Source organism: Prosopis cineraria, unplaced genomic scaffold (genome assembly GCF_029017545.1).
Source record: "Prosopis cineraria cultivar Desert tree isolate PC_DT_omini unplaced genomic scaffold, ASM2901754v1 PC1, whole genome shotgun sequence".
NCBI lineage: Eukaryota > Viridiplantae > Streptophyta > Magnoliopsida > Fabales > Fabaceae > Prosopis > Prosopis cineraria.
Window position 1 is genome coordinate 49,870,877 of NW_026555332.1, and position 14,123 is coordinate 49,884,999.

At 34.7% G+C, this 14,123-nt stretch overlaps 2 protein-coding genes across 3 annotated transcripts; both read left to right on the forward strand.

Moving 5' to 3' along the window:
• The first annotated feature begins 3,724 nt into the window (after nt 1-3,724).
• LOC129322125 (myb family transcription factor PHL5) lies at nt 3,725-6,747 on the forward strand. Of its 2 annotated transcripts, none has more exons than XM_054968202.1 (8): nt 3,725-3,849; nt 4,225-4,846; nt 4,926-5,145; nt 5,228-5,304; nt 5,396-5,435; nt 5,830-5,884; nt 5,998-6,067; nt 6,190-6,747. In XM_054968202.1, exons 2-8 carry the CDS (start codon nt 4,265-4,267, stop codon nt 6,403-6,405), a joined length of 1,260 nt encoding a protein of 419 aa, XP_054824177.1. In that variant the 5' UTR covers nt 3,725-3,849; nt 4,225-4,264; the 3' UTR covers nt 6,406-6,747. The 2 variants fall into 2 exon arrangements, with proteins under 2 accessions (XP_054824177.1, XP_054824186.1); XM_054968211.1 differs by lacking the exon at nt 3,725-3,849 and having other exon boundaries at nt 3,897-4,565; nt 4,665-4,846.
• A 2,859-nt stretch (nt 6,748-9,606) lies between these two features.
• Nucleotides 9,607-13,401, forward strand: LOC129322444 (UBP1-associated protein 2C-like). Its single transcript, XM_054969069.1, has 6 exons — nt 9,607-9,788; nt 10,688-10,808; nt 11,026-11,169; nt 11,765-11,961; nt 12,084-12,159; nt 12,722-13,401. The coding sequence occupies exons 1-6, from the start codon at nt 9,664-9,666 to the stop codon at nt 13,034-13,036; spliced, it is 978 nt and encodes a 325-aa protein (XP_054825044.1). The 5' UTR covers nt 9,607-9,663; the 3' UTR covers nt 13,037-13,401.
• Nucleotides 13,402-14,123: the final 722 nt, after the last annotated feature.

Sequence of the window (14,123 nt, forward strand, 5' to 3'; positions counted from 1 at the left end):
AAGGAGAGCCAAAATTTCCCCTCCCCTCTTCTTGTTTTGGCTCCCTCTGACTTGAGGTTTTTTTGAAATGAGACAAAATTTATAACTAATTTGCCCTCATTAATTTTGCTATATTCCACAACTATCCACAGCTAAGTTAATCACTTCCATTTTCACCTTGCATCAAACTATCACTCCTCCCCTCCCTCTTGCTCTCATAATGCCTCATGCGCTCCACGTTCCTCATCACTCTTGCCCTTCGAGCGTCCTCGTCCCATTGTTGCATTTTTGTCACTCTTGCCTGCACATTTAATTTGATAGACCCATTTAATTTCTTTTTTGTACACTGAGCTTTCCGTCATTTCCCTCTACTCCTCTTGCTATTGTTATTATTATTATTATTATTATTGGCTCTGAAGCCCTCCTTAGTCCTCACAGATCATTACTAAAGAACAATATTTATTATGTTGAATTTTCTTGGATTGATAACAAAATAATGTTGCCAGCTGGTCCTTATCTGCATGGTATAACAGTAAGTTATTTTGTTGATATGTACTAAAAGGAAAAAATAAATGGCAAATGAATATTTATATGAGAAGGTAAAAAAAAAATCTTTCATACAAGGAGATAAATATATATAATAATAGATTATTTATTACCTTCCCTCCCTTTCCTTTTTTAACCAAACAAATGATCATTAAAAATCCCTTCCCTCGACTCTCTTCCAATAAAATTTAATATTAAAACACTCTCTTCTCCAAACCTAACACTGCCTATAATATTCAAGACCTTCTCTCTCTTTCTCTCTTTCCTTTTTTTTTTTTGTTGAAAAAAAAGAGGTGAGGGGAGTTGACGATTCAAGGCATAATTTATGATGATTTTAATTTGTACAGTTTTGTTACCAGTAGAAAGCCTACAATTTTTTTTTTTAAGATAAGAGTTACTATTTCCTCCGGCCTTAATTTTTTTTTAAAAATTTACAATCAGCTAGCTTCATATTAGCTCACATCACATCAAATTTAGCAACTTGTGATCACCATAAGTTCACAACCAATTATACGTCTGTGCATGTTTTAGCCCTCTTTCCCCTTCTCAAACAAATTTATTTACAAAGAAAATAAAAAAGGCCTTCAAGATTTTGAACAATTTAGATTACGCATACAAGAGTGGGAGCTGAAACTTTCCAGAGTGTGAACACCTCTGTTTATTCAATTGAATGCACACAGTTTCCCGATTGAAATAATAATTTCGAATAAATTCAAATCATTAATATTAGAAGGCTTGTTTGTCTTCTTGTTAAGTGTAATTATAAGATGATTTTATTCACTCTCTGTTTCTCTCCAAAAATTAAATCAATCTGAACGCCAAAATTTAGTATGAAGAGCATTGGATGATTCGTTGTTGGCTTTAGGGGTATGATATTTTACAGAGGAGTCTTGCTCCCCGCCGTTTAACTTCAACGCTAATCAGCAATCACATTAATTAGTTAGTTTGGTTATTTCATCAATGCTGATAAGGACATTTAGACTGCTTCCGAGAAAATTATTTGCATCTTCATAACAGATAATACTCCGTTAGTTTTTTTATTTATTTATCATCCGAATGATTTTCTTTATCCTCGTCGTCGCTATGCTCGTTGAATAAAATATTTATTAATTATTAAGTCCGGAACTTCCAAAGCAATTATCATGACCCATTATATATCTTGCGAAGTTTTGTGCATGGCATTAAACTATCCATTAATATTTTTCCTGGAATAGCTTTTCATATAGTTTTATCTGTGTTTTCCCTTTAAACTGCGCTCAATTTGATTATTTCTCATCCGCTTAACTTATTAGATGACTTGTTTATTAAAAAAAGGAGACAGTTGCTTAATATATATATATATATATATATATGGATTCGCCGTAATTTTATTCTAATCGTGTCAGTGTATAATTGAGATTCTTCCAGGCTGATAACCCATAGCCATGGAAGCTACATGGATTAAGAACTACTTCATCGTCAATAAACTGTCTTGTTCCAGTAAAATCTGATTCAACCTTAATTATTGGCTGTCTGAGCCTACGCATGTTTTTGTTAGTTATGACAAATCCGTATTGAAAAAAAGAAAAAAAAAAAAAAAGAGCAAACTCCTCTTCTCAATGATACAAGAAATTAATAACTTTGACCCAGTACTTCATGGATGTATCTCTAGCATTTCCTTCTTATTGTGAGGGCAAGTGACTTTTTTTATTCGGAATTAAGCTGCATGCAATGCCATTATTTTGTCAATATATATATATATATATATATATATGATGTTTACTAAGGAAAGGGATAAGAAGGAATCATTTGCATAATTGTCATTAACTGTCATGATTTAATTAATACTCCCGGCATCTCAAATTATCGAGTGCACTTTTGAATGAATTTTTTCATCTCAAAATATAAGACACTTTAGGTAGATTAAGGTTTTATTAAATGATGCAATTCCAATATTACATTTTCTCTTTCTATAATTAATTTCAATTCCTTCTCTTTTTAATATATTAAATGATAGGTTTAAAAGTTTATATTTTTATTTTGAAAAAATAAAGTTGTTAAATATATTTAATAAGATTTATTAGTATGTGAGATTTTGTTTAAAAGTGTCTTATAATTTGAGATAGAGGAAGTACGAACAATAGTTAGATTGGGTAAAAAGAACTTAGTTAAGAGTTTGAATTTTATACATAAAAATATCATTTTAATAGAGCTATCTCTTATATATAATTAGATCCAAGTATTTAATAATACCTCAATATAACTCAATAATATATACAATTATATTTTTTTAAAAAATCACCAATGGATGGGCTCTGCTGATATGTGTTTAGCCCATAAACCCTGTTGCTTAAAAATCAATTATTTTTTAAGTCAGATTTTATTGATTGGGCTTAAGGCTAGGTGTAAAAACCCCTTTTTTATTTTTAAATTAAATTTTCACCTTTGTATTATTTATTTATGCTCTAAGGTAAAAATTAAAATGATTTGAAATTCAAAATAAGCAATACAAAATTACAAATAACAATTTTAAAGTATAAACATAAATTTTAAAATTTAAATTTAATACAAAGGTATAAAATATTATATTTTTTAAGGTTAAAGTATATAATATGAGCTTAAACAACTAGCTCAAGTTTGAGCCCATTTTTGGCTTAAAGAGATCGGATTTAAAAGTTCTCTTGTATAAAAACATTTTAATTTTCAAAATCCAAGCTCCAAAAAAAGGGGACTTAAAGCAAAAAGCACGATGAGCTCAACTTATTCAATATACAAGTATAGTAAATAGGCATTGGAAAAGCAAAGGGGTTGAGAAGGAAGGGGTGTTTCAGAGGGAGGCCGTAAAATTAACAGAACAGGGATATAAATATATAGAGAAAAATCTGCAAGGCATATGAATGCGTTGAGCATGTCTTAATCTTTTCACCTTTTGGTAATGGAAGCCCCATTTAGTTTATTCAACTGTGAACAGCACTGGGAATCCCCCTAGCTGTACTTTTTTAGGCTGAATATAATATTAGATGCACTTTTCTGGTAATTTCTGTCTCTGATTCCCACTTTGCAAGGTGCACTGATGGGGCAAGACTTCTATTTTTCTGTTTGCTTTTCCCTATCGAGAGCAAAAGATTTGCCCGTCCATGCAGTATAAGTTAAATAATGATAATAAACTTATTTATGGGTGGCTAAAGTTATTTCATCCGAATCCATTGCGAGAATAATTGCAGATCTATTGTTTGAGTGAATTTATGCCGGCATCTTATCTAACATTAAATTATTACACTATAGATGCCCATAACAATATTCTCCAATATTAAGACGATCAACTGGAAATAGTTGGGTCCACTGGTAATTTCTAACCTCCAGTTTGAGATTCATGTATCTTTCCTGTATTTTATAAGTTTTCTTGATTCTCTTGCATTTCGGTTTGAAATTCACGTGAGGACAACGTTAGACAAAAAACCCTTTTTGTTTTCCGTGGTTTTCATACTTTGACATTATCAATTCATAATTGTTCATTCCTAATTTCGTGTCCTTGATGAGATTAAATTATAGCCTTGTATGGTAGCATTTAGACAGCTAGATTCAAGTCTTATTCCTGAAGCCTTCTGGAATACAACTCAGAATTTTATGCCATAGGCTCGAATTTTGACATTGCCCTATTGGTGCCTCTCCATTATTCTGATCTGATCTTCTTTCCTTCTCTGATAAAAATCTCAACAGAATCTAGCTTGAGCTTTTGCTATCCCGAACAAGCTTGTAAATGAACAAGAACAAGGTTGATTTCCCGGGGCGAGTTCAAGTTCAGCAGAGCCACGGACTAAACGGGGATTCTAATCCCGAGTTTGGTAATAGTTATTGTCAATTCATGGATATCAGTCAGGCCTGGAATATAGGAAGTTGCAGCCAAACACTTGCCGTCGCGGGAGAAGGAGCCCAACAACCACCGAACCAAGGCCCTGCAGAATCCTCCTCCACCATCATGAGCCGTTTTGAATCTCCAGCTTCTGCTTTTTACGCCGCAGAACGATGCATGGGGTTTCAGCAATATGATTCCCAACTTGGTAATCCCTCTTTGACCTCTCAGTTTTCCAAGCTTAACGACTTGGATTTCCCTCTTTATCAGTCTGACCCCAGCTTCGAATTGTCCAATACCTTGCAAGCAATGGTGAAACCTCCATTGAGTAGTAATCAATACTGCAGATCGCCTGAAAAATCCAGTAAAATTTCCTATGGGAATTTGACTCCCACCAAGTTTCTTCCTATTCAACAACACAGCTTGTTTGTTAACGACGCTGCCTCAGTTAAGAGGAACTCACCTTATAAGGGAAATCAGGATCATACGGCAAGTGATTTTGCAAACTGAATTCCTTGCTTATCCTTGTTGAGCGGCTTTTCCTTCATGTTCTTGTGTCTTTATGCAGGTTGGTCTTGGCTTATATAATTTACGTGTTGATCAGATGAGTTTATCATCTCAGCAAGAGAAGCTGTCTCCATCACTCACATCAGAAGGGAGTGTGTCAGCTGTTTCTGGGAACCAGGGATCTAATGGGACAGTAGTCTCAAGCAAAACACGTATAAGATGGAATCAGGATCTTCATGAGAAGTTTGTTGAGTGTGTGAATCGCCTTGGAGGTGCTGAAAGTAAGTTACTTGCATTAAATATCGATGCCAACGAAAGTGGTAATGTTCAAATCTGACTGTTTCTTCTTCGGCTTGATTATAGAGGCGACCCCAAAAGCCATATTAAAGCTGATGGACTCCGATGGATTGACCATCTTCCATGTGAAGAGTCATTTGCAGGTGTGGCTTTCTTCTCATGTCCCTTGTTTACGGAGTGGGGATGTTTCTTTACTAATCAAGGAAGCATATTTTTATCCCACCTGTCTTGCAGAAATATAGAATTGCAAAATACATGCCAGACCCAGCTCAAGGTAATTTCATAGCATAATTGCAGGATAGCTTCTTCTCTTCCATGTCATGTGAGTACATTTAACAAAACGGTGAGCAGATTTGTGGTACATGATGTTGCTCTGCAGAAGTGATTTTCGTTTCCGTATCATGAATATGTTAGAAATTTTTGTCAAATAAATCACAGATATGATCCACTTTTTCTGAAGACCAAAGTGAAAACTCAAGTGCCCATTTATGTGATTATAGTAGAGGGTTAAACTTTCTTTTGGGATATGGCTGATTGTTCTGTTACCGTTTTCTTTACTCTCAAGTCATCCATAATATTCCATCCCTATATTATGTCTTATTCTCTTCGCAATTAGTAGGTTCACCCAATCATCTTAATGGATCTCAATAAACTTATTCCTGTTGCAGGAAAGTCTGATAACGGACCCAATGTAGAAGATGTGCATCATCTTGACACCAAAACGTAATGCTACTTATTTCATAATTTAGCAGTTCCATTGAGCTTTTTGCTTCTTCTCATGTTAGCATGAAGTCCTGTTACTGCTTAATCTATTAATATATGCTCTTCCATTGCAGTGGGTTACAGTTAAGAGAGGCGCTTCAGCTGCAGTTAGATGTTCAGAGGCGTCTTCATGAGCAGTTAGAGGTAAACCTATCAATGCCGTTATTCTCTTCACTTGTGACTTTAATTTTCTGCTCCAGAGCAACTTTCGGTATCATTCAAATAAGTATCTTCTCTCATTTTCAAAATTGAATTTGCGGGCTCAGATTCAGAGAAAATTGCAGTTGAGAATTGAGGAACAGGGGAGGCAGCTGAAGATGATGTTTGATCAACAGCAAATAACAAGTGATAGCCTCTTGAATACTCAGAATATGAGTAGCACAGCCAATGATAATACCGATACATCAAATAATCATAAAGATGTTGAATTATCAACTTCTGAAGGGTCTGGGAATTCTTTCTTCCCTTCCAAGATAAGTTAGCTCTCTATGGACAAGGAGTTCCAGTTTTCCGACAAAGCTTGCTCATGGTAAGCAGCAGAACAGACAATCCATACAACGTGATTTTGTTATGGGAAAGATTAGTACAAGAGATCGGTGTGCTTCCAAACTATACCCTTTTGAAAGGTTCGTTAGACCTCGTCAATTGATGTTTTCGGAGTTTTCCTATAAATTTTTACAAACACTTGCAAGGCATGAAGAGAAGTTTGATCAGTTGTGTGGGGAGGCGAGGGTCTCGGGTTTCAACAAATTAGGGCTTAATTCCAAATTTCAAACAGAAATTAAACACCAATACATGATCCTAGCAGTATTCTGTTTTCTGGATATTTGAGTCGCTGATGGAATTCTTGTGTTCTCAGAAAGTAGTGAGATGCTCGATTCTTTCTAATCTATTTCCAATGCACGTGAGCTTCCTGCGACATCAGCAAAACTGGTTTTAAATATGGGAAAAAGGTTCTTGAAAATGAGGGAGAATGACATGTAAGGACTATAGAATTAGAAAGAAATTAATAATTTTTTTAATGGAAACTGAATGCCATTAAAAAACTAGGAGGACAAATTCAAAATCAACGAGGACAAGCCAAAAAAAAAAACAGAGACACCAAAAATCATACACTCTTTCATCATCTTCCAACACTATGTTAGGAGATGGATGATGATAAAAAGAGCAAAACTATAAAAACAAAATTACATCAGGTTAAAGTTTACGTAACAAATGTGCCAAATGATTAATTGTTGATTCATAAACATAATTTACTATGTTTTTTTCAAATCCTCCAGAGCTTGAAGTTCAACAAAATAGTGCATTTTATAACAATCTATTCTTTGGCCTGCAACAACTGATCCTGCTTTTTCGAAGACGTTGAAGCAGTGCAAAGCTATTGTCTAAGATGAAGATAATTATTAAAATAAAGGGATTCGTATGTAGCTGACTGTCCCACCATGTTCTCAATCGTCAATTTATAGAAATACCTCAGAAGAGGATAGCATGTCTCAGCACATATAAATTGACGAGCATCATTACAGAGAAGATATGAACTATCTACAAGGACCAGCTAGTTAAGTAGACATGAGGCATGTATTATTCTTCCTAAACTCAGAAGGTTATTGAATTTAAGAAAGTTTTCGTGGACTTTGGCTTTGATCAAAATAAGCATGGCTTTGAAAAGAATAAGATGGACCAAGGATATAGATGACCAATTTGTGATGCTCTAGTAATAGAATTGTTAACCGTGAACAGTTTGGTGGCAGTCGTGAGCAAATTGATGAGTCCCAATGAATTGCAGTAGACAAAATAAACGGATTTCATCACAGAGACTATACTATTCTCTCCATACATCCTGTGATTTGGGCACATATATGATCATTTAGCCGGTAATTCAGACAGAAGAAGCTCAATACAAGCACAACTTATTTAGATTGAACTTAAAATACCTTGAACATATTAAAAAAGTCTATATAGTCAAATCCTTCTCTGATTCTCGAGCTTTTGTATTTATTCAAATTACTCAAAGTACCAAAATTGCTAAATATTATTTTATTTTATTTTTTATGCTTTAGCAATTTCAACTTTTATTTTAAAAATTAATATTCTTAATTTTTATTTTATTTTTATATTATTTTATAAATAATAATAAAGTGAATTTGGATACTCTGTCAAAGCCCATTCTGGTTAGGGGATTTCTTTTGGTAGCCCCAAATAATCCCATAATAATAATAAAAATATTCTAAACTTCCAAATTTAATTTTAAAATTTTTTAAATTTATTCGAATTGGTTGAACTTGATTCAAATTACCATCTCTATTGATATTTAAAGTTCTCTCCAGCTAGACCTCAGTCTTGTTTACATTTATTAATTTGCACATGATTAATGGATACCTATGTTTCACAATGGCAAAGCCACAATACCGATTTAAAGGGGCAATTTTCTTTGTACAAAGTTAGTAAATTTAAAAGTAATGTAATAATTAAAAAATGACTTTGTTTATTTATTATATTGCTGGACTTTAAGTTAAAAAGTTGAAAATTTTGAATTTTAAGTCATAGTGGCGGAGCCATGACCCTATTTTAAACAATTGGATCATTGATTTGTTTCTTAATGTGAGAATTATTCCATCTGCACCACAACACCTGGCTTGGGTATTTTTCATCTTCTTCATATTATTTTGTAAGCTTATTGTTTTGGTGCTTTGAAGATTGTTTACACTTATTTATATATTTGATTGAGATTCTCTTATATTCTATGTCGATCATAGTCAAATTGTTTTGTTTTTCATTGTCATGGATGACCCATGATTTTTGCCATTGCATTGAGAGGTTATTTGTTTGTAATTTCTAGCGTGTCTTGTTGATTTGTGATATTTATTCTTTTATCATGTATTTATTTATTTACTTCTATAAAAATAAGGCAAAAGTATAAGAATTTAAAAAGATGGCTCGAGAGCTTTGCTTCCATTAAAAACAGACTATTTACTTTGATATGATATGATATATATTGGAGTGGAATAAAAAGAATATTTTAATTAAATCTATTGTTTTAACTTATAAATTTATTACTTTTTTTTTTTTTTAAATAGCATTGTTACCTTTTTTTGGCATGGGCGTTATCAATGACTTAGCTAAAGACTCGTTTACTTTCATTGTCGCAAAGCAAAACACTCTTTTAATTTGAACATGTAATTTTATTTAAACATTAAAAAAATTAAGTGAGTGATATAAAATAGAGTAAATAAGCAAATTATCTTATGAACTCTAAGTCTAACAACATCATAAACTCTGAACTTATTTATTATATAAATTATTTTTCAAATTTTAAAGACAGTGTAATTCAATTTTTTCCATTAGCCAAAATTAAATTTTATCATTTTATGTAATTTTTGGATATTTCATTATAACTTTTTTTTGGGTATATTTTTAAATTTCTAAGGTTATTTATTTTTATTTTATAATAAACTAAAAATAAAAATTAATTTTTATTAAACGTAAGGATATTGTATCATTTTTAAAAATTTTAAAAACTAATTTATACAATAAATAAATTTGGATCTATGATGCACTTAAAGTTAAATCATAATTTGCTCATTTGCCACGAAAAAATCCAGATAAGAATAGATCCGCTGGAAAACGTTGGGCTTTACAAGACTGGGTTGGACCCATAAAAGGCAAGCCCTAATGCCATGCGTGCTGGAATTCGTCATTGCTGAAGATAGGTGCAGCGGAGAGGAAGACACGAGGACGAGATGGATGATTTCAAAAAGAGAAAGCTAGAAGAGGCCGGTAACGGCGATGCTTCTTCAAAGGAAGAGCTCCGCTTTCTCCTTGATCCTCTGGCCAAACCCCAGCTCGTTGATCTTCTTGCTAAACTGTATGTTTCGTACCTACCAAGTTCTGTATCTATTATCTTTGACTAACTGAAACCCTGTCCCAGGGATTCAGTTCTCTAATATCTTCTTCTTCTTTGTTTAAGTCAACTGACTTTGTAATCGTAGGCATCTTATTAGATTTTATTGAGCTTGAACCCTTTTTCGGAGGAGACCTGTTAGATTGCTTTTTAGGATTGCCGCGCGCGCCCACTCTTAAACAAGCCCGCTTCACCCCGGACACTCGCCCACGCACAAAAATAATTGCGCCGACCGTGTACTTTCTGAATTAGCATCATTACTGATTCGCTGTTGACACCGACTCTCGTATCTTATTGAAGTTTCACAACATTTCACGTGAATTATGTTAAGCACTAAACCGGCTTCTTGCCGTAAGCCTTAGTTGTTGCTAGTCCAGCCACCTCGACTCACAAAATAGCGGGAATGAAAGGCCTTGTTTCCCAGATGATCTAACTGATTCCAGGCGTTGTTGATCCTTCATCTGAGAACATTATTTTATTTTTTTGATGGAGTAAGAACATCGCTTTATTTTGACGTTGTTAGATATTGTATTTGTGTAACAACAGGTAAATGTAAGCTACCAATGTATAAGATAGTGCAACCAAATATTACAGGGTACTGAGATTAGTTTCATTTAATGTTCTGAGGCTGCCGTGATTGCATCTATGGCTTTATATATTTGGATGCACATGATATGCACTCGTGATCCTAGTGCCCTTGTCTCTGCCTATATGTGATCTCTGAATTACTAGTGCGCGGTGCATGCACTCTGCATGGCTGCTTGTGTATTCATTGAAAATGGGCCATAAAAGTATTGCTCCCAATTGTGTGCTGTGTGATTGACCGTGTGCACGTGTGTTTGTTTGCATGTTGAGGCATAAAGAGGGTCCCAATATCCTTCAATTGCAGAAGAAATAAAAAGTATTGCAAGTGCAGATCCTGTCCATCGAAAGCTTTTTGTTCGTGGCTTGGCTTGGAATACCACTTCAGAAACCTTGTGTGCTGTGAGTGCATTGCTGATTGTTGATTGTGTTTAGTGTACCATGCTTGTGTTTGTCTCACGTCTTAAGGAACAAAACCAAGATGATTTAATCATGGGATGCCATATCCTTTCTATTTTCATTTTTGTACCTTCTGTTGAGCTTCAACAGTCTCTCGGTTTTAAAAATAGAAGTCTTCCTTCTTTTATAGATTACATATTAGATTTATATTTTCTTCCAGGCATTTCAAGAACATGGAGAAATTGAGGAAGGGGCTGTTATCTATGATAAAGCAACAGGAAAATCACGTGGTTATGGTTTCATCACTTACAAACATATGGAATCAACTCATCATGCATTAGGAGCACCAAGCAAGTTAATTGATGTAAGCTTAAGCCCATTTTATTGCTCTGAATTGAGGTCTTGTATTATGAGTTAGTGCATGAATCTACATTTTTATAGGGAAAATATCATCTTTACATATTCTTCCTGCTTGAGCTTATGAATCCCTTGCCTTCCTAAAACGAAACATTTGTTTTTTAAAACAAATCTAGTCATGCCACCTGAAAGTAGGACTTTGTATCAAGAAGTCTTTTGGTTTACTTTCAGGAGTCAAATAATGGATAACCCACCTGTGGCTCACCCATTTTCTAATTATTTTCAAAGGATCACTAAGCCTTACCTTCTGTTTTGTTTGTCAGACGTCTGAGTTTAAAAACCCACGTGTATCCACCAATTCTGTTTCCCCCAATTTAGCAGATATGTGTAGTGGAACATGTGGACAAAATGACACTTTGTGAATGAAAGGAGAACAAAGTGGATAGCTTTCAAATGAAAAGCGCTGGTGGTTTATCCTTAAGCTAATTCCTCTAACACATTGTTTAGATGCCATTGTCTTCTTTTCGTCTAAAAATTACTTTCTAGTCTGTCATCTTCTTTGACACATTCGTCAGTTGATTTTAGGTCTTTCTGACTTTCAGGGAAGATTGGCTGTCTGTAATCTAGCTTGTGAGGGCCTAAGCGGGGCAAGTAATGCCCCTGATCTTTCCCTGAGGAAGCTGTATATTGGGAGCTTATCACCAGAAGTCAGTAGTGAAACGTTGCTCAACTTTTTTGGGAGGCATGGTGAAATAGAGGAAGGCTCAGTTGCATATGACAAGGATACAAATGAATCTCGGTAAGAGTGGATGCATGCTTTTCTTTTCCTAATATGATATTTTAGTGTCTCTGATTTCTTGGTAGCTGTTTAAATACCTGATTTCCCCCTCTTCAACCTGCAAATCTTACCTTGATTTGTAGTGGTTTTGGCTTTGTTACATACAAGACTGCAGAAGCTGCAAAGAGGGCCATTGATGATCCAGTAAAGACTCTTGGGGTACGCAAACACTTAAATTTTTATTTTAATTGTGGTTTGAGCATTTGGACCTCATTGCTGCTAAGCTAAAAAGATGAATGGCTTGGGGTTGCAGCAAGAAAGCTAGAAGGGTCATTGCATTAGATGATCAAGAAAGGTGAAAGGGAATTACTTGCCAACACGCTTTTAATTAACTAAATCTTGATGCATCTCTCAATTTCACTTACAGAACAGAATTGTTGGAATTTTATACTCTATTTTTATCAAGTATACTGGGAAAGATGTGATTCTTCTGTTAATTTTTGGGGGAAATTTTTTCTCTGTTAAATTTATCAAATGGCTCCGGCGTAAAGTTTCCATTAATTGGGAGAAGATGTTTTGGGCTGTAAATAATCAAAGCAGTTGTGGTATAGTTTGATGGATGCTTTGGAGCCTCTGATCACAATAACTGTTACTTGCTTAGTTGAACTGTGAATTGGTAGCTCCCAGGCTATAAGCCTATAACTGTAGTAATCGAAGTTCTTAGCATATATTTGCTTCAAGAGTTGTGCTGTATAGACATTGAAGCATTCTTTGGTTGCAGGGGAGGAATATAATTGTAAAATATGCGGATTCCCACAAGGGTAAAACAGGTCAGCAGTCCTTGGTTCCAATGACAGCCTTGCCTATGGCTCCTGGTTATGTGCAGATGCAGCATGTCAAAACACATATTAGCAGTCCTCAAGTTGGCTACAATTACCCGCAGACCGTAGCATCATACACGGCACCTTATCCAAGCCCCCCCACCGCACCTGCTCCTTATCCTGCACAAGGGCAAGTTTCTTATCCTCCTGTTTCTGGGAAGTCAACCCCGCCTGTGGGAATGAACAACTACCCATATTACTATCCTAAGCAATAACTGGATTCAACTAAACACGGTCATCTCCTTGCCTCCTTCCCCAGTGGCACCAATCAGATCATTACTTTTTATGTTATGCTCTGTTATCTCTATCCCTAAAAGTCTATAATTTTTAAACCCGGGCATTTGGATATTGGCAAGAGTGACAATGGATGGTGGAGGTAAATTTCATGCGCAAACCGAAGTCAACCGGCGGTGTTCTGTATACTTTTTTTTTTTTGAACTTGTAATGGCACGTGTGATGATAAGTTAGATTGCTAGAAATTTTTTTCCTGAATTTCTTATATGGAAATTGTTCTCGTCGGCCTGCTGCTTGATCCATTTATACTAGGGGCTTAGCCTTTTAGGGCTGTTTTGTAGTTTAAGTTCTCGTTTTCGCCTCGGAGACTGCATAATACTAGTGTACAAGGAATGGTTACGGGAAAGCTAGAAGATTGGTGTTTCGTGGATCAGAAATTAAGATATTGATAAGCACTAAGCAAAATAAGTAATTTATTATGACGGTGGGGGAGAAATTTTTTTGGTAACCAGCTATTTGCTTGACAAACGGTACTAAGATTTATATTTAGCTGCAACAGTGATTCTAATTGCTACGGTAAGGCCACGTCGTAATCTTTATAGCAACATATTGGCCCACCACCACCCATCTGTAGTGGCTCTGGGACCCGAGACGAGGCGGCTACACTTCCCATTGGAATTTTGAATATTTTCAAATTTAGAGCCGATTGTTTTCCAATTATTAGATGGTGATTAATCATTCGAATCTGTCCAATGCCATTATTACAAATAGCACTGTTGCTATTAAGCCCTAGCTCAACTGTGTTGAATTAAAAGACCGTATCTGATGTCACTGCATTCTAAATCCAAAATTTTCAATTCATGCTCTGATATTCACCAACTTAAAAAGAAAAAAAAAATCCAAAAAAACTTTTAAAGATGAACATGTGAATAATGCTTAAAGTATATCCACTCCCTTAAAAAATAAAATAAAATAGTTGAATTATACTCCCTAATAAATCAGCCAATTGTTTTTAAATAGATATTGTTTTTTAATATTTGCTTTAATTTACTCACATTGTTAAAAAAT